General features: G+C 39.3%; 1 protein-coding gene across 2 annotated transcripts in view; it reads left to right on the top strand.

The window, feature by feature from the left end:
- Positions 1–23,941, top strand: part of NEB (nebulin) — a 229,140-nt gene that overhangs the window by 105,968 nt on the left and 99,231 nt on the right. Inside the window, exons 64-78 of one of the 2 annotated variants that reach the window (XM_068545120.1) lie at positions 3,328–3,639; positions 3,930–4,133; positions 4,618–4,722; positions 7,751–7,858; positions 9,495–9,806; positions 11,799–12,002; positions 12,341–12,445; positions 13,967–14,074; positions 15,520–15,831; positions 16,154–16,357; positions 17,086–17,190; positions 20,267–20,374; positions 21,532–21,843; positions 22,698–22,901; positions 23,364–23,468. In XM_068545120.1, coding sequence (XP_068401221.1) covers positions 3,328–3,639; positions 3,930–4,133; positions 4,618–4,722; positions 7,751–7,858; positions 9,495–9,806; positions 11,799–12,002; positions 12,341–12,445; positions 13,967–14,074; positions 15,520–15,831; positions 16,154–16,357; positions 17,086–17,190; positions 20,267–20,374; positions 21,532–21,843; positions 22,698–22,901; positions 23,364–23,468 — 2,808 coding nt within the window. The remainder of the gene's footprint in view (positions 1–3,327; positions 3,640–3,929; positions 4,134–4,617; positions 4,723–7,750; positions 7,859–9,494; positions 9,807–11,798; positions 12,003–12,340; positions 12,446–13,966; positions 14,075–15,519; positions 15,832–16,153; positions 16,358–17,085; positions 17,191–20,266; positions 20,375–21,531; positions 21,844–22,697; positions 22,902–23,363; positions 23,469–23,941) is intronic. The other variant, XM_068545119.1, reaches the window with a different exon arrangement.

Below are 23,941 nucleotides of genomic sequence, written 5' to 3' on the forward strand. Positions count from 1 at the left end.
TTTTAATTTCTCCGTCAAATCTGAATGAGATCCTTGCTGGGTAGAGTAATCTTGGTTGTACTTTTTTCCCTTTCATCAGTTTAAATATGTCCTGCCACTCCCTTCTGGCTTGCAGAGTTTCTGCGGGAAGATCAGCTGTTAACTTTATGGGGATTCCCTTGTATGTTATTTGTTGCTTTTCCATTGCTGCTTTTAATATTTTTTCTTTGTATTTAATTTTTGATAGTTTGATTAATATGTGTCTTGGCATGTTTCTCCTTGGATTTATCGTGTATGGGACTCTCTGCGCTTCCTGGACTTGATTAACTATTTCCTTTCCCGTATTAGGGAAGTTTTCAACTATAATCTCTTCAAATATTTTCTCAGTCTCTTTCTTCTGGGACCCTATAATTCGAATGTTGGTGCGTTTAATGTTGTCCCAGAGGTCTCTGAGACTGTCCTCAATTCTTTTCATTCTTTTTCCTTTATTCTGCTCTGTGGTAGTTATTTCCACTCTTTTATCTTCCAGGTCACTTATCTGTTCTTCTGTGTCAGTTATTCTGCTATGGATTCCTTCTAGAGAATTTTTAATTTCATTTATTGTGTTATTCATCATTATTTGTTTGCTCTGTAGTTCTTCTAGGTCCTTGTTAAAAATTTCTTGTATTTTCTCCATTCTATTTCCAAGATTTTGGATCATCTTTCCTATCATTACTCTGAATTGTTTTTCAGGTAGACTGCCTATTTCCTCTTCATTTGTTTGGTCTGCTGGGTTTTTGCCTTGCTCCTTTATCTTCTGTGTGTTTCTCTGTCTTCTCATTTTGCTTAACTTACTGTGTTTGGGGTCTCCTTTTCGCAGGCTGCAGGTTCGTAGTTCCTGTTGTTTTTGGTGTCTGCCCCCAGTGGCTGAGGTTGGTTCAGTGGGTTGTGTAGGCTTCCTGGTGGAGGGGACTAGTGCCTGTGTTCTGGTGGATGAGGCTGGATCTTGTCTTTCTGGTGGGCAGGGCTGTGTCTGGTGGTGTGTTTTGGGGTGTCTGTGACTTTATTATGATTTTAGGCAGCCTCTCTGCTAATGGGTGGGGTTGTGTTCCTGTCTTGCTAGTTGTTTGGCATAGGGTGTCCAGCATTGTAGCTTGCTGGTCATTGAGTGGAGCTGGGTCTTAGCGTTGACATGGAGATCTCTGGGAGAGCTTTTGCCACTTGATATTACATGGAGTCGGGAGGTCTTTGGTGGACCAATGTCCTGAACTCGCCTTTCCCACCTCAGAGGCACAGGCCTGACACCTGGCCAGAGCACCAAGGCCCTGTCAGCCACACGGCTCAGAAGAAAAGGGACCAAAAAAAGAAAGAAAGAAAGAAAAGAGAAGAAAGTTATTAAAATAAAAAATAGTTATTAAAAATTAGAAAATTAAAAAGTAATAAAAAAAAAAGAAAGAAAAAAGAGAGCAACCAAACCAAAAAACAAATCCACAAATTATAACAAGCACTAAAAACTATACTAAAATAAATAAATAAATAACCAAAAAATAAATAAATAAATAAAAGAAAACGGATAGACAGACCCGTAGGACAAATGGTAAAAACAAAGCTATACAGACAAAATCACACAAAGAAGCATACACATACACACTCACAAAAAGAGAAAAAGGAAAAAAATATATATATATCGTTGCTCCCAAAGTCCACCGCCTCAATTTTGGGATGATTCTTTGTCTATTCAGGTATTCCACAGATGCAGGTTACATCAAGTTAATTGTGGAGATTTAATCTGCTGCTCCTGAGGCTGCTGGGAGAGATTTTCCTTTCTCTTCTTTGTTAGCACAGCTCCTGGGGTTCAGCTTTGGATTTGGCCCTGCCTCTGTGTGTAGGTTGCCTGAGGGTGTCTGTTCTTTGCTCAGACAGGACGGGGTTAAAGTAGCAGCTGATCGGGCGGCTCTGGCTCACTCAAGCCGGGGAAAGGGAGGGGTACAGAATGCAGGGTGAGCCTGCAGCGGCAGAGGCCAGTGTGACGTGGCAACAGTCTGATGCAGGCCATGTGTTCTCCCGGGGAAGTTGTCCCTGCATCACGGGACCCTGGCAGTGGCGGGCTGCAAAGGCTCCCAGGAGGGGAGGTGTGGATAGTGACCTGTGCTTGCACACAGGGTTCTTGGTGGCTGCAGCAGCAGCCTTAGCATTTCATGCCCATTTCTGGTGTCCGCGCTGATAGCCACGGCTCATGCCTGTCTTTGGAGCTCGTTTAGGTGGTGCTCTGAATCCCTCACCTCGCGCACCCCGAAACAATGGTCTCTTGCCTCTTAGGCAGGTCCAGACTTTTTCCCGGACTCCCTCCCAGCTAGCTGTAGTGCACTAGCCCCCTTCAGGCTGTGTTCACGCAGCCAACCCCAGTCCTCTCCCTGAGATCTGACCTCCGAAGCCCGAGCCTCAGCTCCCAGCCGCCCCCATCCCAGCAGGTGAGAGACAAGCCTCTCAGGCTGGTGAGTGCCGGTCAGCACCGATCCTCTGTGTAGGAATCTCTCCGCTTTGCCCTCTGCACCCCTGTTGCTGTGCTCTCCTCCGTGGCTCCAGAGCTTCCCCCCTCCCACCCCCCGTCTCCACCAGTGAAGGGGCTTCCTGGTTTGTGGAAACTTCCTCCTTCACAGCTCCCTCCCAGAGGTGCAGGTCCCGTCCCTATTCTTTTGTCTCTGTTTTTTCTTTTTTCTTTTGCCCTACCCAAGTACGTGGGGAGTTTCTTGCCTTTGGGGAAGTCTGAGGTCTTCTGCCAGCGTTCAGAAGGTGTTCTGTAGGAGTTGTTGCACATGTAGATGCATTTCTGATGTATTTGTGGGGAGGAAGGTGATCTCCACGTCTTTCTCTTCCGCCATCTTGAAGGTCTCCCCTCATTTATTTTTAAAATAAGTTTATTTGCAATCTGGTGACAACATAGCTTGTGTAATCTTCAAACAGAGAGCTTCTGAATATATGAGTTCACTTTTCTGTGTCTTAGTTCCTTCATCTTTAACCCGTGCTCCCCGGGGCCCGACGGTGCATGCACGAGGCCACCCAGTGGTGACATGCTGACTGCCACCCCCCTCTGGAGCAGCACCCAGGGCCCTGCGGAGGCCGAACACATGAGGGCGCATGCTGGCTGAACGCAGGGTGACGCGGGGTCTGGCCGGGCACAGGGCCCTATTTTCTTTTTTGTATACATATACAAGCTTTATTTTCTCAATGGTTTACAAGATGCAGTCACACATATTATTTATATATTCGGGAGGAAACATGTTTTTAATGAATAGGAAAATCTGAGCCTACTAATCATTTTATACTACAAGTTATACTAGGTGACAATCAGTACTTTTCTTCTTCTAGTTCAAATACAAAGAAGATTATCGTAAGCAGCTTGGCCATCACATTGGTGCCCGAGCAATACATGACGACCCCAAGATGATGTGGTCCATGCATGTGGCCAAGATCCAGAGTGACAGGGAGTACAAGAAGGACTTTGAGAAGTGGAAGACCAAGTTCAGCAGCCCAGTGGACATGCTGGGGGTAGTGCTGGCCAAGAAGTGCCAGACCTTGGTCAGTGACATAGACTACAAGAACTACCTGCACCAGTGGACGTGCCTGCCCGACGAGACTGACATCATGCACGCTCGGTGGGCCTACGACCTCCAGAGCGACGTGAGTACTGAGGATCATAGTGACATGCAAAGGTGGGAAATCAGTGAATTAACACCCCTTGGATAAGTGGCACCAAACTCACCAGCCCCTGCAAGTGGGGCATAACATTTCTTCTTTTCCTGTGAGTGTTAAATGTCAAACCCTCCAGACCAAAAAGGAATATTGTCTGATACCCTGCCTGTCCACCAAACTATGTTTTCAAGAGTGTCTTACCTTATTTCATATCCTTTTGATGAAAATGTTTTCCCAAGCCAGAGATAAATATTTATTGGCTATATTTGTATCAACAGAATATGTACAAGTCAGATCTCCAGTGGCTGAGAGGCATCGGCTGGGTTCCCATTGGCTCTTTGGATGTGGAAAAATGCAAAAGGGCAACTGAAATTTTGAGTGATAAAATCTATCGCCAGCCTCCAGACCAATTCAGGTTTACCAGCGTGACTGATTCTCCGGAACAAGTGTTGGCCAAGAACAACGCCATCACTATGAACAAGGTGAGCCTTCAGAGTTCAGAGAACCAAGGTAGGACTCCTAAAGCTAAACCAAAGGAAAAGAAGCATGATCAGGAGAAGAAAGAAATAGAGCAGTGAGCAACAAAAGATATCTGTCTGTCTATCTCTCTATATCTGTCCATATCTGTCTACCTAATGTCGATGTCATTTATATTTTAACATTTACTTCAGTAGGTATTTCATGGTTTTGATAAAACGGTACATTTTTATGGAAAATCATCTCTGCATAAAAGATATTCTAAATTTCCTTTTGTTAACATACAATTCAGAGTATCAGAAGGCACTCATACATATCTGTTCTACTATGAACTGGTTACTTTACTTGAAGATACATGTAAAATACATAATGTGTATAAAATACGTAACCTTTTGTTATTTCTCTTTATAAAGTTCTTGTGGCCTTGAAGTTTCGATTAACAATACACTGAAGTTTTTTCCTGATGACATTTTATGTTCTCCTTGCTAGCGTTTATATACGGAAGCCTGGGACAAAGACAAGACCCAGGTCCACATCACAGCAGACACACCAGAAATTACGCAGGCGAGAATTAACAAAATCAACTACAGTGAGGTGGGAGCAGATGCTAATTCTATGACATTTGCATGGCGTTTCATATTTCAATTAATCCATTCCATGGTGATGTAATACTAAATGACAACTTTGTAAAGAATGTCTTTTCTTGCTCCGTGTGAATACCAACTCTTTCATTTCTCGCTTACCTAAACATCAGTCTTCAAGTAACACATATTATCATTTCGGAAGTGCACATTATAAGAACGAATGATTTAAGCAGTAACCAGAAGATTAATTAGACCTTCCTCTTTTATTAATTTAAGAAATTAGCAATAGACCAAAATACGTTTATCTCCTCCTTATGCTAAATACATAGCTGTGCTAAATGTATTTTCCACATATGACTTATTTTTCCTAAATTGTACTTTAGGGTCAAAATTTAAGATTTTTAATGTACAAGCTTTAAGTCAAGGATTAAAATCACAGTACAATCAAATAACACCAAGAGACAGACAGACAGAGACAGAGAGGATCTGTCAATATATAAATATATTAGCAAGCCCATTTCCTATTCACTTTCTGTGAACATAGAGCCGTGTGCCCCCATATCAGAAGCACAGATGTTTAGGCTGAGAGGTCAGTCTCCTCTAGTGCAGGAGTCCCCGCCCAATAAGTCGTCATCCTGCCTTTGCTTAAGTGTCCTCAGTGGCGAGGTGCTTATCTCATAAATCAACCTATTTGTTCTGGAAAGTTCCTTTAGAAGATGCTTCTCATGTATTGGGTCAATGGTTTCTCTCTGTAGACCCACATAATCCTCTAAGACCATGCAGAACCAAACTGTGCCGACTCCATAAGCGCTGTGTGCCTCCGCTGCCACTTCACCCCAGGTTCTCTTTCTAATCCAAACATCCCAAGCTCCTGGGCATTCCTCACATGACATCCCTGCTAGAATGTGACTCTCAGAACCAAACAAAATCCTGTGAGTGAGGAATGACTAGTGTAGAGTACAGTCGACATTGCATTTCCTCTTCTGGACATTTACCCTCCATTTCTGCACTCTGTGCCTTGGGGCTCCTTGGGGCTATGTCGCCGCTGGTGTGCGTGGGAGTTGGGGTCAACCAAAACCCTAAGACAACTTACATGGGCTTAAACTAGGTTTCCTCTACCTTGTATTTATACATTTGGCAACTTAAATCTCAGTTCAAAGATTGACATTTATCTCTCTGCATTTTTTTCTTAGAATGAGCCTATTGGTTTAAGCCTGTGGAGATTTTTGTGAATCTAAGATTCTGTCCGATGATGTATTAGTTATTTCTTCCAGCTTTGTGCTACCAGCAAGGAAAATATTGTTTCTTTGACAGCATAAATCAATAGCGTGTTACTCCTCTGCAGAATATAACTGAGAGAATTTAAATTGATTAGCCACCACCTTAAGTCATTTTATTTTTCAGGGGTGCAAACTATAATTTTAAAGCTTATATAACTAGCTCTTAATTGTCACCCCAAACTAAAATTGTCAAGTCCCACTCTCAAATCAAAAATAAGTGAATTTTCAGCTAAACCTGCACTATAGGTCCCATAGTGTTACAGGAAAGCGTGTGCTATGTGAGCAGATATTTTAAGGGACAAAGGTCCCTGTAACTAGCCACTCAGCCTTTCTGGAACTGTCAACTCTGTCTTTGCTGCAAAAGCTCAGAGATGTTGTATGTTGCCCTTGGTTTGAAGAGGCCCAGGAAGAATGCCTGAACTGATTGCCTAGCCTGCCTGGTCTGCTTTCTCTGACTTTTCTCTATCAGCTTAGTTCAATTCTATTGTGTTTCTTTCTCATTTAGGATAGGAAGATACAATGCAAATTTGATGATGTCACTCTTCCTCAAAGATTGTTGTTGGTTTCCCTTTTCCTATAGGATTAAGGACAAAGTTATCTTAGCACCAGGCCTTCATAGCCCGACTCCCAATTCTTTTCAGTCCTGTCCTGCCACTTCCCCGGGCACTGCGCGCCCCCCCTCCCCCCCGCTTGATGCCCCTGCACATTCACTCCCCTGTACTTTGATTCATGGAAGTTCCTCTGCCCTTGACCACCATCTCAGTCTATTGAAACCATATTTATCACTCAGGGTCCAATGCCAAGATCATGCCCTCTGAGGAAACTTCCTGATTTTCAATTCAGAATAAATTGCTCCTTCCTAGAGCTCGTTCTTTCTTTTTTAAACATTCAATCTTTTTTTTTTTTTTAATATTATTTATGTATTTATTTGGTTGCGTGGGGTGTTAGTTGTGACAGGTAGGCTCCCCAGCCGTGGCTCGTGGGCTCCTTAGTTGCGGCAGTCAGGCTCCCCAGCTGCGGCCCCAGGGCTCCTTAGTTGCAGCTCTCCGGCTTCTTAGTTGCAGCATGCAGGCTCCCCAGCTGTGGCATGCAAACTCTTAGTTGCGCCATGCATGTGGGATCTAGTTCCCTGACGAGGAATCAATCCCAGGCCCCCTGCATTGGGACCGCGGAGTCTTGTCCACCCCCGCGTCACCAGAGAAGTCCCGTGGAGCTCGTTCTTAATAATATGGTTAAAGCACTTTTCATGGTCTGACTTTTTGGCAGCTTGTTCCTCAGGTTATCAGTCTTTCCATCAGTTCTCCCAGAAACCTTGAAGATGGGAGAGGCCTCATATTCATCTTTGTTTCCCAAGTACCAAGCACAGTCATGGCACGGAGTCGGTGCAGAATAAATGAGGATCAAATGAGTTTCCCTCCTGCCCACATTTTGCCACCCATGAGTTTCAGCTTAATTTTTCCACTTCTTTCCAAAACTGATTCATTGTTATAACTAAAAGTTTTAAAACCATGAATTATGTCTGTATATGGCTAATGTAACATAAGTTTTAAAATAAAAAAAACAAAGGTGCCATATTCCATATAGGTATCCTGTTTAAGTCTCAACTTCAGCCAAAACCGCAGAAAGCTTAGAACTCTCAAAAGTGAGATTATTACAGGCACCTACCCGTGTAGAACTTGGTGAATTATTTTACTCCTCTGTCGTTTTTGGATGTGAATGTCAACATGTAACTGATTTTTTTTTTTTGCCCAAATTTAGAGTCGGTATAAACTCGCCAATGAAGAAGCAAAGAAGAAAGGCTACGACTTGCGAAGTGATGCCATCCCGATCGTGGCAGCCAAGGCCTCCAGGGACATCATCAGTGATGTGAGTTGTCAGTTTTACTCCTAGTATGTGGTCAGTCTGAAGTGACGTTTTCACTGAACTAAATCTTCTAAAAGAACTTTCCTGGCCCTTTGGAAATATATCCTGATGTATTTGTGTAGGGTTTTTCAAAAACCTAGCTTTGAGGGAAATGAAAAATTTGATGTTTACAAAAATGTTTTATAACCACTAAGTCACAGTATCTTCAGTGAAAGCTGATCCACCAGGAATAGAGAAAGATCCATTCATGTGGAATTTGTTAGAGTGTAGCTGCAGGCTTGGAGATGCTTATATAAAAATTGTCATAGTGCTTATAGAAAGTGTGACTCATAAACTTAAGTTCTCCCAGTGAGAATCAGGGCCTAGCTTTATATAGCATTTTAATATACAATATTCAAAAAATGCATATGACACTTGCCATTACAATTCACCCTTGTAAGATCATGGAAAGAAGGCAGTTGATCAGTGCCAGACTAGCCCAAACTTGCACCCTTAGCACTAGCTCCTGGCTTGTGGCTTGTAACTCCCAGAATAAAACCATCATCCTTTCCTGGTACCTCAGGGAATTCTTGAGGAACAGACCACTGCTCTAAAAATCAAGACCCACTATTTGGGAATATGGTAATACGCTGCCCTTTATTTTGGAAGATCATATTAGTGACTCACTTTAGTTTACGTATGTTGGACCTTTCCTACAAATGGATTTATGCCAATAATAATATATAACAAAATAATAATAACCAAGAAGTGTTGAGAAATCTGTGCTAAGAATGTTATATGCATTATGCCACTTATTTTTCATAATTACCCTAGGATGTAAGATTGTGATTATCCCTGTTGTATGGGTTGCTTAAGCAACTTGTCTAAAATCAAACTCTTAGTAGGTGATGCAGTTGAAACTCCAGGCAACCTCATTCCTTCCCACTGTACTATATTGCCTCTGCTGACTCGTTTATACTTTCTCACTCAGTTATCTTTGAGACTAGAAGCATGTATTTTGGATAATTGGCTCGGATTCCAGGACAACGTCTTTGGACATGGAATAACAACACTGTTGGTCCATGAGCGATGAGAACCCATGACTTTATTAGGAGCATGCTCTAAGCAACTGGGCTGCTAGGACAGCTTCCCTAGTATAACCAGTTTCCAAAATGATGCCAAAATTTGCCACCACCACTGAATGCCTGAATCCATTATGAAACAGGAAATTCTCTTCTGTTGCTACTGCAAGTAGTCCTTGACCTTGACTTCATCCCCATAGGAACCAGACACTCATTTTACTACTTACTAAACACATCTTGTCACCAAGTGCATCTCTTTTCTGATGTACTTTTAGCGCCTAACCCATTTCTCCAAGTCCCTTGGTCCACATGGCCTCTCCACTGTGTGCATTTGCTGCCCCCGGAACTATTCCTTGTTACCAGGCCATAGGTGATTTGGGGCATACACTACAATTATATGAATTCCATCTATTTTATTACCTCTATAAGCTTCTAGGGGAAAGGAAGGATATTGCCTTGAGTTAGTGCTTATTAGCAAAAGTCAACGTACAACAGTGATATAAGCAAGATGATTTTGTACAGGCTTGTGACCTCTACAGGCTTATAATAAAAATCTGATTTGTGCATTTTCATCTCAGTACAAATACAAAGATGGTTACCGCAAGCAGCTTGGCCATCACGTTGGAGCCCGGGACGTGAAGGATGACCCTAAGATGATGTGGTCCATGCATGTGGCCAAGATCCAGAGTGACAGGGAGTACAAGAAGGACTTTGAGAAGTGGAAGACCAAGTTCAGCAGCCCAGTGGACATGCTGGGGATGGTGCAGGCCAAGAAGTGCCAGACCTTGGTCAGTGACATGGACTACAAGAACTACCTGCACCAGTGGACGTGCCTGCCCGACCAGACTGACGTCATGCACGCTCGGCAGGCCTACGACCTCCAGAGCGATGTGAGTACGGCGTCCGTAACAGGGCTGTGTGCAGACATAACTTGAACCATATGAACGTTATCCTTTGTAAACAACCCATTGGCCTACTCAAGCTAGGATTTCTTGTCCATTGAATGAGTTTTGAAGCAGAGTATAGTTTTATTGCTTTATTGTGGATACATTACTAGGCTTTATAAGGAAGTGAAGTTTACCAACTGGACTTGGTCTTATAAAAATAAGACTGGAATTAAGCAATGTTAGAATTCAAGGTCCAACACAGGAAGACGTTTTATTTTATTCTTTTAAGGGGGAAAGAAATAACACATTTCTATTTTTAAAAATTAGTCTGAAATTTGTTTTTAGCTTCCTTGCAAAACAGATGAGGTTATCATTAGCAGAATACTGCTACAACACTAATCGTTACTCTTATGAAATAAAAGAAGTCGCTGTGTCTGGAAGCTGTTGGGTCATTTCATTGACACTTTGTCCTCTCAGCACAGCTCTCTTTGTGGAGAGGTCATGTGGTAATGACAGAACCGGTACCTATTAGAAACAGAGGCACCATCTCAAATCTGGGTGTGACAAGCACATTTCCTGCAGCACATATTTTATAGATGTTTGAAGGAATTATTAAGCATTACAGGACTTTGGAGAATAAAATGAATTAACCATAATTATACATTAAATGGCTGTTCCTAGAAATTGTACAGCCTACCTGTGGAAACTCCCACATCTGTTCTGTAGCTTTCCACAACATGCAGAACCCTGTGTTTTGCAAAGAAAGGCTTTGCCTGCATATGAAAGGTTGTTAAAAACGGTTAATGTCACCCATAGAGTGACAGCATTGACAGACTGCTTGCCTCTGTCTATTTGTCAAGTGCCTTTTTGAGATCACCTCCTTCTCACGGTGACACAGTCTTAATAATGTGGGAAGCATTCGAAAGTTAAGAAGCACTCCAGAGGTGTAAAATGTTATTGTTTTCATTCTTGCTGTTGTTATTTAAGGGGCAATAACTAGTCAGCATAAGGCAATTCCAATAGGCTTTTAGTCTAGACAGTAAAATAGCTGTCTGTATGCTCTACTTAGTTGCCGTTACAGGTAAAATCCTTCAAATGATCTGGGCAAAGGTCCAATTCCACCGTTGGGAAGTAGTTATGAATACCTAATAAGTACACAAAAGTCTTTAGCAGAAAAAATGACTTAAAGTGTTAAATAAAGATATGGAAAGACAATTCTGGAAAGGAGTCTGTGCTTCCCATCCTGAGAATTTGGTGGGGAAGAGACAGGTTCTGGACCAATAAGATGGTCATTTATTGCCCTGAATCTTGGACAGTGTTGAAGTAGTCAAAGGTCTGCCTCAGGGCTTCAGAGGTTCTATGTCATTATTACATTTTAACCTCTCTTTTTTGTTGTTAAACCAAGAGCTTTACAGATATTTTGAAATATAAGAAAAAATACACAGAAAGCAATAAGAATCCAACATAATCCAACCACTGAAAAAGCCCACTCCTGCTCATGTAATTTATATACAGATTGTTTTATGTGCTATTTTTTTGTTATTTTAACTTCGTTACATTAATGACATTTCTACCAATCATTGATACTCTTTAAAATGTGGCTTTTAATGGCTGCAGAGTGTTTCATTTGACTGGACCTAATATTTATTTACTGACAGCCTGTAGGTCGACATATGTGTGGTTTCTCTCACTTTGGGTTGGCATTCTTTTCCTGTGGACACGAACGGTGAACATCCACTGAACTGGCTGACAGAAGATATTCATTTGGATTCCTCCTGTCCTAACAACCTGAAATATTCTATCATTTTTTTGTTACATTTTTGGGTCGTTTTTGAACATACTTCCTCTGTTAGTCTGCCTAATACAGTGAGCCAGTTTTCTATGAAACCAACAAGAGCAACAACCAGAATTGTACTTTACTATCGATTCTATTTGCACCTTGACCCTAAATCTTTCAGTCTTACTGAAGAGTTTCTGCCTTTTTCCTCCTCACAGAATGTTTACAAGTCTGATCTCCAGTGGCTGAGAGGCATTGGCTGGGTCCCCATTGGGTCTGTGGATGTGGTCAGGTGCAAGAGAGCTGCAGAGATACTGAGTGACAACATCTACCGCCAGTGTCCAGACAAGCTGAAGTTTACCAGTGTGGCTGATTCTCTGGAACAGGTGCTGGCCAAGAACAATGCCATCAACATGAACAAGGTGAGCCCCAGCTGCCTCAAGCTTCTCCAAGATGCCAAAAGAGGTTTTTAGACTTTAATGACTAGTGGAGTTAAAATTATCCATGCAGGTGTGGGGTCACGTTTACCTCCTAAATGACGTACTTGAAATCCTCTAAGTAATTTCTATTATCCCCAGTTGTAACCCTGATAACTATCGTTAAGACTTAAACCTCCAGCTGAATACTTTATATCCTAGTGTGGTTTATTTTTCCTAATTAGATCAATGACATTCCTGCCTTAATTGGCTTTTTGTAATTCCTATTTCAAATGGTTTTCTTTTTTTTTTTAATGGTTTTCTATCAACATATTCTTTGATAGCACTTATACACAGAGGCCTGGGACAAAGACAAGACTCAAATTCATATAATGCCTGATACCCCGGAGATCATGTTGGCGAGGCAGAACAAGCTCAACTACAGTGAGGTAGGGGCAAAATCCTGGGGGACCACGCTTGTTTTGTTGTTATTTTTGTTGTTATTGTTTGTTTTCTACACTTTTGTGGATATTCTGGGACCTCAGCTATCATGGTACGTGCAGCTCTGTGATATGAGCACTCAGCCCATCCAACCTTTCATCTGTGGGTTGAATATCATACGCTATAGGATTCCAGGGGCAAACTGAAGTCACATTATCTTTTCCATTTATGGTCTTTACCAGTGTGGGTCAGTGGAACTGAGGAGTGTTTTTGGCATTTCCAAGGCGTAGGATAACCAGATATAATACTAGCTTATTATTTATATGAAAACATTATTTGTTATTTATCTGAAATTCAAGTTCAGCTGGGCATGCTATCTTTTTATTTGCTAAATCTGGCACCCCTACCAAGGGGACCTCTAATAATATGCACCTCTTTCCCACCTGGATCCTGAATAAAATTGAGAAGTAAAACAAAGGAGTGGAACTAGAAGTCAAAATCTCACATCTCTTACTACTAAAGTTAGGTTCAAGGACACATTTGTATGAGAGCCCAACAAACCTGCTAAGTGAACCCCAGGATTAGGTTCCCCATCCAGGCACAGGCCACACTGGAGCAGGACAGTCAGCTCTACCTCCCTCAGGGGTGAGTCCTGCTTCGCACAGAGAAGCAGAGGAGGGCACTGGGCATGTTCCTAGAGGAAGGAGGTCAGAGCTGAGCTGGACATGCCCTGCTATCCCATCCCTACCAATTAGATACATCAGGAAATCACTGCACCTCTCCAGGGTAAAGAGAGTAAAGGGGCAGAGATGAAATAATCGAGCTCCTTTTATAGAAAGAGAACCTCAGGCATGGGGAAAAAGTGCTCTCCATTAACAATACTGATTACTATTTTTTTAAAAGTAAAATGCAGTTTTATAGGTGCATGTTTTACTAATATGATCCAGCCAAAAATTAGAATCATAAAGTTGTGATTATAGTCAAGTTAACTATGTTTTAAATTGTACTTTAATTTTTTTCTCATTTGTTTTTTTAAAAATCATAAGATATTACATGATTTTCAAAAATGTTTAAGTAATAAAGAACTAGGTAAAAGTATATAAATATATATTTTATATACAAATGAATAATATTAAACACATTGTTCTGCAATTTTTTCATTTAGAAATACGTATAGATTGATGCTTTGCCTATCAATCTATATTACTAGATTATATTAACATTAACATTATATTATGTTGATATGCATAATGTATCATATAATCTACATATTATATATATATTAATCTATAATGATATAAATAATAGATTACTCTATCAATCTATGTTAATGCTCATTGATATATTTCATTTGTTTCTAATGCTACATAGTTTTTTTTGGTAAAATATAATTTATTTACTTTCCAATATTGCTAGAAAGTTAGATTGTTTCTGGAGCCTATCCTTTTTTAAATTTTGTGATATGTCACCTGTTAGACTCCAAATTGTTGCTATCAAAACTTTGCTTAACTCTGACTTTCCTTCTATAGACTCTGTATAAACTCGCCAATGAAGAAGCAAAGAAGAAAGGCTATGACTTGCGAAGCGATGCCATCCCGATCGTGGCAGCCAAGGCCTCCAGGGACATCGTCAGTGATGTGAGTACCAACACTCCACATATGTACATGGCTGGATGGGGGTGGGGCAGAATCAGTATTACAACAGCAAGATACATCCTGGTGCCAGTTAAAGCACATTTACTGTGCTTTAAATGAAATGTTTTTCATTTGAAAAGAGCTTTAATAATTTAACTCCAGAAGATTTTAATATTCAGGTCCCATATGCAGAGGGGGTATCCTAAACTTCAGTAAAAAATGGAATTTGAATCTACATTTGTTTATATCTATAATTATAAGGCATTCATCTGCATATTTTGAGCACATAGAAATAAGAAAATGACAGAAGAGTTGGGGAAAAAGCTTGGGTACGTGTATTGGTTCAACATAAGAAAAAGATCTGGTACAGCCAGGTTCAGGAAAATTCACCCTTCCCCAAACCTGCTCTGGATTCTTGCCAACCCTTTCTTTGAAAAATTGCCTTAAGTGCTTCCTTTGAGTTCTTTTTATTTTTTATTTTTTTTCCACACACACACACACACACACACTGTATTTTATTTTTACAAGAGATAAATAGACTGACACCAAGCATTGTACATGGATGACCACAACAAAAGCAACAATGATTGCAATTACCAAACATGAAACACACTCATACTATGTCATAATATTGACATTCAGTCCAGTAATCCTCCACTGTAACAGCTCCTTTACTTTGCAGTGTTGAGTTCTTTTTAAATGAAAAAAGAAAAAAAAAATTTTATAACAACCAAAACCAACAAAATAGCCTGATTTCTCTTTCCGCTGTCTCCGAAAGAAGTTCCTTTGGTAGAGAATTCAGACTTCAGTAAATATATGCTAGGATTTATGTAATTTTGTTGCCTGAAGTGGAGAGAAGCTAATCCAGAGCCAGCTCTTACCATTGCCACCAACAAAACACTTTCTTGTAGTTATATAATCCGTTTTTTCTCCACAAGGAATCCCAACAAACCGCACCCAAATTTGGTGTCCAGTAGAGCCGGTATACAGGATGGAAACACAAGCCAGTCTATTTCAGGCGTCCTGTGAAAGTTAGCAGAGCCAGATTTGGGAGAGGCGGGGTGGGCAGGGGAGTGAAAAGTTTCCTCTGAACTCAGGAGTTGTTCTCAAAATCATGTGTAAAACTTCTGGGTTAATGATTTCACTGGCCCAAAAAGATTTTAAAAAATGGCAGTTTACAACTCCGATTGATTTTCTGAAAAGTGCTGCTGCCTTTATTCCCAGAGACTTAATGTGTGCAAACCATAGAACTATGTAGTTTGGACTGCTCCCCATTAGAGTATTGCTGTGAAGTCTCATCAGAGTTTAGGATGAGGAGATAAGTTGATATTCAGAAGATTTATTTCTCTGCAAGAATTACCAATTTTAAATTAATAAAGTTTTATATTAATAAGACTTTTAGCCCTTTTCATTCATTTTTATTTTTTAAATGACTACTGTTATTTCAGTACATATACAAAGATGGTTACCGCAAGCAGCTTGGCCATCACGTTGGAGCCCGGGACGTGAAGGATGACCCTAAGATGATGTGGTCCATGCATGTGGCCAAGATCCAGAGTGACAGGGAGTACAAGAAGGACTTTGAGAAGTGGAAGACCAAGTTCAGCAGCCCAGTGGACATGCTGGGGATGGTGCAGGCCAAGAAGTGCCAGACCTTGGTCAGTGACATGGATTACAAGAACTACCTGCACCAGTGGACGTGCCTGCCCGACCAGAACGATGTCATGCACGCTCGGCAGGCCTACGACCTCCAGAGCGATGTGAGTACTGAGACCCATTAAACACCACTGTTGACCATGCTCATGATGGTAATACATAGTAATATGCAGATAATGGCCTAGGATTAGGTAAAGCCCTCAGAAAAAAAATAACGTTTTTTCCTCTCCACCCTTAATTTACTGTGCCTTACTTTTCTTTTAGAGAGAACATAATACCATGAACTATATCCAATTGGGCTTCATATTTTAAAAGACATCAACATGAAGTTTGGCTATCCACTTTTTCCAGTCCTTTTCATTCATTTTTGAAATCAAGAGTCCTAACAGCTTCAGTAATCCTTGCTTTTGTGTTTGATCTCATCAGAACATTTATAAATCAGATCTCCAGTGGCTGAGAGGCATTGGCTGGGTCCCCATTGGGTCTGTGGATGTGGTCAGGTGCAAGAGAGCTGCAGAAATACTGAGTGACAACACCTACCGCCAGTGTCCAGACAAGCTGAAGTTTACCAGTGTGACTGATTCCCTGGAACAGGTGCTGGCCAAGAACAACGCCATCACTATGAGCAAGGTGAGCCCCCAATGTGGGGGAAAATAAAACAGGGCTGTATGTCCTTGAGAATATCTATTACTAATTAAGTTAGTCCTTTTGTTTGGTTGTTTTATCTAGTTGCCATCCTGTGTATGGTGATTTGATTGAGTTCTCTATTAGGATTCCCCAAATATATGTGGGAATTTCTGCTTTGACATTTCTTGTGAAATAGAGTTAGGAGTAGGACAGCTGTTTGGTGTTTAAATTGTTTTAAATCTATAACAGTTATACATGTTTGGTATCAAGGTTTCTTTCTCGTTAGGTACTTAGTAAGTATAGAACAAACAAGTCAGGTGCAAATCTTCATAACATTTATCAAAAAGAAATCTAGAGATGGCATATCCAGGTACATTTGCAGTTAACAAACAGACAAACAGACAGAATCATGGGAAGAATTTGTTGATACAGCCTCAGTACATATGGACGTGTATACATGCTTGGAAAATACTTGCTTTTAATTTAATTGGAGTGGAGGTGATCTTGTAACGAAACACACACACATTTTCTTTTCATATCTTAATCTACACTTATATTTAGTGACAATAAATATCTTGTAACATCAAAGAGATTGAAGAATGTTGATATACAGCAGACAGCCCAGATAGTCAGAAGGCTGGCTTTCAACTTTGTCATGATCTCTAAATTGGAAACCTCTGTTTACAACAAACATTGTTGTTCTAATTCATTAACCTTTTTATCCTTCACAGCGCTTATACACAGAAGCCTGGGACAATGACAAGACCCAAATCCACATGATGCCTGATACACCTGAAATTATGTTGGCGAGACAAAATAAAATAAATTATAGTGAGGTAAGACCATTTGTTTTGACCTGGCCACGTTATTTTGCTGATGTAGTAGAAAGGTCGGAATTATGGATTTAATTCTCATGTTGACCAATTATTTATTTATTTTTGCCATAACCTACCCTGAATATATGTATCATTATATTCAAGAATAGTTACAGCAGAAATTAACACAACATTGTAAATCAACTATACTTCAATTAAAAAACTACATAGGAAAATGGATAAATACAAAAATATCTCCATGTCAGGAGGTGGGGAAAATTCTCAAAGTCAACTATTAATGATAGAATCATATTGTAATTTTAATTTAAAAATAATTATTGCTATTTATCAGATTAGTACTTGCTTCAAAATTTGTTCTATGAGTTTTTCTTTAGTTACCTCATCTGTAAAATGAGATAAAAATGTCTATCGAAGAATTTTTGTGATGGCTAAATGGGGTAGTATATATAATATGCCCAGTGTAGAGCCTGGCATAAAGTAGCTGCTTAATAAACATTAATTTCTTCCCTTTACTCAAGTCACCGTGAAGATTAGATTTATTTAATATGCTCAAAATAACTTCAGTTTATTTACAAGAACTGAAGTAAGAATTCTTAAATTCATCCATCTCAAAATTGCCTGAGGACAATTAAAAAAACATTTTTTTTTTTAACATACTATCTCCAGCCCCACTAAACTTGTCATCACAAATCTTTGCAGAATAGAAATACTGCCGCAGAAAAAGCTTCTTGCCCAATTGTTCTTGCCAAAGTCAAGAATTATCTGGTTCATTCAAGATGAATATTGATTTCTTACATGTTTTTTTGTGTCTTCATTAAACAGAAAAAAGGGCAGACTTCCCTTTAGTTTGAGAACATTGGAAATTTTAAATACTTATTTTCAAGACTTGACCATATTATTATTTTACCCCTGTTAATTACTTTTGCCTATCATAATGTAGCCCTAAAGAAGAGGCATGACAAGTGAAATGAAGAGGAGACGATTTCCTTTTGTCTAGCGTTATAAAACAGACCCAAGGACAAGCCTGATCACAAGGATTTGATTGACCTTGGCTTCAGTCATTTTTGAATGAACAATTTTTCTCTTGGCCACAGAGCTTCTCTGTTGGATTATCTTTTCCCAGACATTCTGCCTCAACCCAGACAGATGAAGTTAGTTTCTATCCCAAAGGGATAATGCTTTTAAGCCTCTCCCTTTTATTAAAATTAGGTCAGACGAGGTAGGGTATTTTTTTTTCAGACTGCTGAGAGGAAATTGGGCTATTTTTTTAATTTCTAAAATTTTCATCTGGATTTATTTCTTTAAAATTGCATGATTATGGTAATTCCCTAAAGACTGTCTCCTGAAGATTAGATTTCAAAGCGGCCCACTTGAATTTCTTCTCAACCCGTTACCAATGGTACCTTCATTCCATACTTAGCTCAGTAAAGTTTAACAAAACAAAGTAACTATATCTTATTTTTTTTCCTCTTAAACTCTTATTTACCTATTCTAGTTCTCTTGGGTAAATAACTTACCAAACATTCTTTAAAACGTAGCCTTGATGATAATAAAAGTGTTTTCTTTGAAGCCCTGCATCTTTTTCTAATGTTGAAAGAATGAAAAAAATTTGTTTGGCCTGAAGCCGCAAGATGATTCAAGCACATTTTTTCCCACTTATACATAAGGATAAACTTGAGAATTTATTCTTCAAAGGAAAAATATAAAGTATAAAAGTATTTGACTCTAGTTACAAAATGAATATTTCTAGAAATTTTTTTTAAATTAATTAATTTATTTATTTTTGGCTGCATTGGGTCTTCATTGCTGTGCACAGGCTTTCTCTAGTTGCAGTGAGCAGGGGCTATTCTTTGTTGCAGTGTGAGGGCTTCTCATTGCAGTGGCTTCTCTTGTTGCGGAGCACAGGCTCTAGGCACGAGGGCTTCAGTAGTTGTGGCACGTGGACTCAGTAGTTGTGGCTCGCAGGCTCTAGAGCGTAGGCTCAGTAGTTGTGGCACACAGGGCTTATTTGCTCCGCGGCATGTGGGATCTTCCTGGACCAGGGCTCAAACCCGTGTCCCCTGCATCAGCAGGTGGATTCTTAACCACTGAGCCACCAGGGAAGTCCCTAGAAATTTTTAAGAAGAACAAATGCCCTTGGGACTTTATCTCAAATACATTAAATTTATTCTTATTTACTTTAGCTTTTCCTTGTAAAATCTCAACATGAAAAGAATGTGAATTGTCATACATTAATAATCTACATTAAAAACATTTAATGACATCCTTCTCAGACTCTAAAGTCATTTTAAAATTATTAATAACAAAGCACTAAATTCTTGTAATGGTTCACAAACAAAAAGACTGAATACTACTGGTATAGATGATTTGTTTAATGCAGTGGTTCTCAAGCTGTGTTCCCGTGGAACACCTGTGTTCCACCTTCTGTGTGCATCTGTCCTGCCACAGAAACTGAACAGTGGGTATTTCCCAATTCATAAAGAAATTATTATAATTTCATCAATTTTGTCCTTTTGTCTCATAAATATCTGGTACCTGCTATCCCTCTGTCTGCTAGCAATTTCCGGCAATTGACAAAATGAATAGAGAGCAAATCAGTATTAACAAAGATGTTCAGAAACAATGGATTATCCTCAGTTTAGCACTATTTGAATACAGGTACATGCTCATGGTGGTAGTGTTGTTGTTAAATAATCATATTCTCTGCTAGTAAAATTGGTCCTAATTCAAATTTGCAGTTAAATAAATAGTCATTTCTTGGTTATTTCATGAAAAGAATAAGTGCTGAGCAATCCAAGCACATTTCAGAGTTAATGACTTAATGTGTAAAATCTAGAAGGATTTATGCAAGGAAAAGTTGTGTTAGACCTGCTGAAAGTAAAATCTCAAGTTAAATAAATAGCTTGTATATGTAGGAAGTAAAAAGAAGAAAGAGATCTTTTTTTTAAAATTTAATTTATTTGAGGCTAAACATACTAGTGTTGTTCTGCATCCAAAAGTAGTCTTCCTTTGACAGAAATACATTTTTAGGGTGAAAGTGAGCACTGTATCTAAAAGCTACTACTTCTTCCTTCAGAACCTCTATCGCCAGGCCATGGAAGAAGCCAAGAAAGAAGGCTATGACTTAAGAAGTGACGCCATTCCCATCGTGGCTGCCAAGGCCTCCCGGGATATTGCCAGTGACGTAAGAGTTGATCACATCCTTACGTTTGTTACCCACAGGCCAGCCACCTGCATAGGGAATCACACTCTTGGGACACAGCTGGAAGTCTCTGTAGTCATCATCCGTCTTAACTGCCTTCATTGCACAGGCAGATAAATTGAGGCTTTGAGACAGTAGGTAGCCTGCCCAAGATTACAAGTTTCATAGAGACACACTGGGATATGGTTCCTTTGTTGCTCATCTTTTGGTCTTTGCTTAGTAAGACAGAGTGCCTTGGTCAAAGTTAAATGGACATTATGTTGAGCTACTCATGAAACCTCATGAGCTCTCCTCAGGCTACACTCAAGGCAAAGATGCCAATAAAGAAGCAGGCTTAACTGAGTTCCCCATGACTTGAGGAAGGACATAGGATAGCAAAAAAGTTAAACGTCTCTTTGCTATGGGGCCCACAAAAATCAACATTCCTTTACCCTAAAAATTAATACATCAGGTTCCTGGACAACTTAAATATTAAAATATTAAGAATAGCAAAATTGTCCATTTTGGTAGGTTTTTCTTTGAAATCATAATAAAAATACATAACAAAATTCACTATCTTTACCATTTTCAGTATATAGTCTAGTAGTATTAAGTATATTTACACTATTGTACAACAGACATCCAGAACTTTTTCATCTTGCAAAACTGAAACGCTATGCTCATTATCAACAAAAATTACCCATTTTAAAACTACTCCTTCCAGTTTATTTGTGCAGAGGACAAATTATTTCTCAGAATGCCTTAAAAAAAAGAAAATTGATGAGCCATGTAAGCACATCCCTCCGATATGTTCTCACTTGGGTCCACTCACATGACCGACTTCTGAGAAACTGCTTGTCACTGTAATTGAGCTCATTCAGTGTTCACTTTTTAATCACTTTTTTTGTGATTAAAACACATAATTTTCTACCATAATATAAAGGAATCAATGTGGAGTTACCCTCTATAGAGGTGTGGAAATGAGCACCATATCTTCTTTTTTGGGTGAAAGCATGCCCCAGTGTGTAGCATCACAGCATCATGTTTGATGAAATTCCCCTGATGTCTTGAGGATTTCATAGAAAAGCATCATCACAGAGAGAGCAACTGGGACCAGCCCTTGCCGCTTCCTCCTCATTTACTGGGTTCTTTTCTTTCAGTACAAATACAAAGAAACTTATCGTAAGCAGTTGGGTCACCATATTGGTGCCCGGATGATACATGATGACCCCAAGATGATGTGGTCCCTTCACGTTGCCAAAATGCAGAGTGACCGTGAGTACAAGAAAGATTTTGAAAAATATAAGACCAGGTTCAGCAGCCCAGTGGACACGCTTGGTATCGTTTTGGCCAAGAAATGTCAGACTTTGGTCAGTGATGTGGACTATAAACATCCTCTGCATGAGTGGACCTGCCTGCCCGACCAGAGTGATGTCATCCATGCTCGGAAAGCCTATGACCTCCAGAGTGATGTGAGTACCCCCAATGCTGCTTCTGCATACTAGTGTTAACAATAATAATAATAACAACAGCAACAATAATACTAGTGCAATAATAATAATACAGTTACCATGCCCTATTGAGAGTAAAATAAAATAAATAATTAGGATATATCTAATATATTATCTCTAGAACACCGCATTACACACTTTATATTTTGTGATTTTGAAGATGAAAATAAAGGCAAGAGTTTTTTAAAAATCTCCCATCATAAGAAAAAAAAGTATAGGTATGTGTGGTGATAGATCTCAACTAGACTTACTGTGGTGATCATTTCGCAATATACACACATACTGAATCATGATATTGTACACCTGAAACTAGTATATGTCAATTATATCTCAATTAAAAATGCAAATCAAGAGCATGATTTGTAAAACTTAACATTACTATGTGTTGAAACTCACAACCATAGTTGAATTTCACCTCTTTTCCCTTTAAAAAAAAAAAAGGCAAGAGTTTTTGTGACTGCAACACTTACACAGCATTGGTCTAAATATGTGGTCTTTTGGGGAGCTATTAGAACACATTTTCCAAAGCTAAAGAAACTCTGCTCTTGTGTAAAAGTCTTGTAATACCCTCAAGGGCAGGACTGTGTTTTTACTTTTCAAAAAAGATCTTTCATCATTCCTAGTACAATCCTCTGTGCCAAAAAATGCTTAGGAAAAAAATGTACTCAGGATTCAATAATGCTTGTTAATGAGTGATTGTGATGGCAGCTTTACCTGTTCATCAGTGCTTTTGTGTTTCTCTAGTATGATCCATTTTGTGACTGTGAATCTGAACAACTAATTAATAAAAGTGTTTCTTGTCGGTTGATTTGAAGAATTTGTATAAGTCAGACCTTGAATGGATGAAAGGCATTGGCTGGGTTCCAATTGGCTCCGTGGAAATAGTTAAAGCCAAGAGGGCCGGAGAGATACTGAGTGATAACATCTACCGCCAGCGTCCAGACACACTGAAATTTACCAGCATAACTGACTCTCCGGAGCAGGTGCTGGCAAAGAACAATGCGATAAACATGAGTAAGGTGAGTCTTCACTCCTCACCATCAGGTATAGGAATTTACCATAGAAAGAAGTAAAAATTCTGACATGTTACTACATTTTAAAGATTCCTATAGGATTTACAATACCTTTTAAAATGATTTTCCCATTATAACACCATAGTTACTTAGTAATACTTCAGAATAGTAAACTGATGTTAAAAATACCACGTGCTGTAATTATTTCACAATTATAGATATTAAATTCTGCAACCCAATTATACTTTTCAGAACTGTTCAAAAATTTTAATAAGAAACAGCAAAAACTGAGTCAATGAAATAGTAAGCTAAATACTCTTGGAAATAGTAATTTATCTACATGAAAGGTAGGAATTTATGCAACTTTAGTAATTTTATTTCTGCTTTGTACAGAAGAGAGGTGACTGACACATAATCAAAAACTGTCTGTGAACTCCAAAATAATTTTCCTCATTTTTTTTTTCATAGCATTTATATACTGAAGCCTGGGACAATGACAAGAAAACAATCCATGTCATGCCTGATACACCAGAAATCATGCTAGCCAAACTCAACCGAATAAACTACAGTGATGTGAGTAAACTACTGATCATATCATGAAGAGAAAGGCAAAAATGAACTATTGTAATAATATCCTTAGTGAAATCTTTTGACTAATTTATTGTACATGCTCCAGAGCAACATTGTCAATAAAAGAGATAGTTCTCCCTTGATTCAAGAGATAGTTTTCCCTTGATTCAATTTTGGTCTATGTGGTAGGTCCACAAAGTAGACTAGCCTTTTATGAAGATGACACCAGAGAATGAAATGCTTTTGGGGAAGTATCCCAATAGGGAATATACTCTTAAAGCCTTCCGCTACAGGTCAGTGTGCTTATCAAGTCATTATTTTATTCAACAACGATTTAGCAGGCAGTCACTAGGTTAAAACACAGTGAGTTACCATACTGTGTATTCTTTTGCCGCTTCATTGTGTTCTGGTTACCATTTAATGCTATTTGCAAGCATTTTCCTAGCCATCTCTTTCAGGACCAACATTTTCATCAG

The sequence above is a fragment of the Eschrichtius robustus genome, chromosome 5 (genome assembly GCF_028021215.1).
Source record: "Eschrichtius robustus isolate mEscRob2 chromosome 5, mEscRob2.pri, whole genome shotgun sequence".
Lineage (NCBI taxonomy): Eukaryota > Metazoa > Chordata > Mammalia > Artiodactyla > Eschrichtiidae > Eschrichtius > Eschrichtius robustus.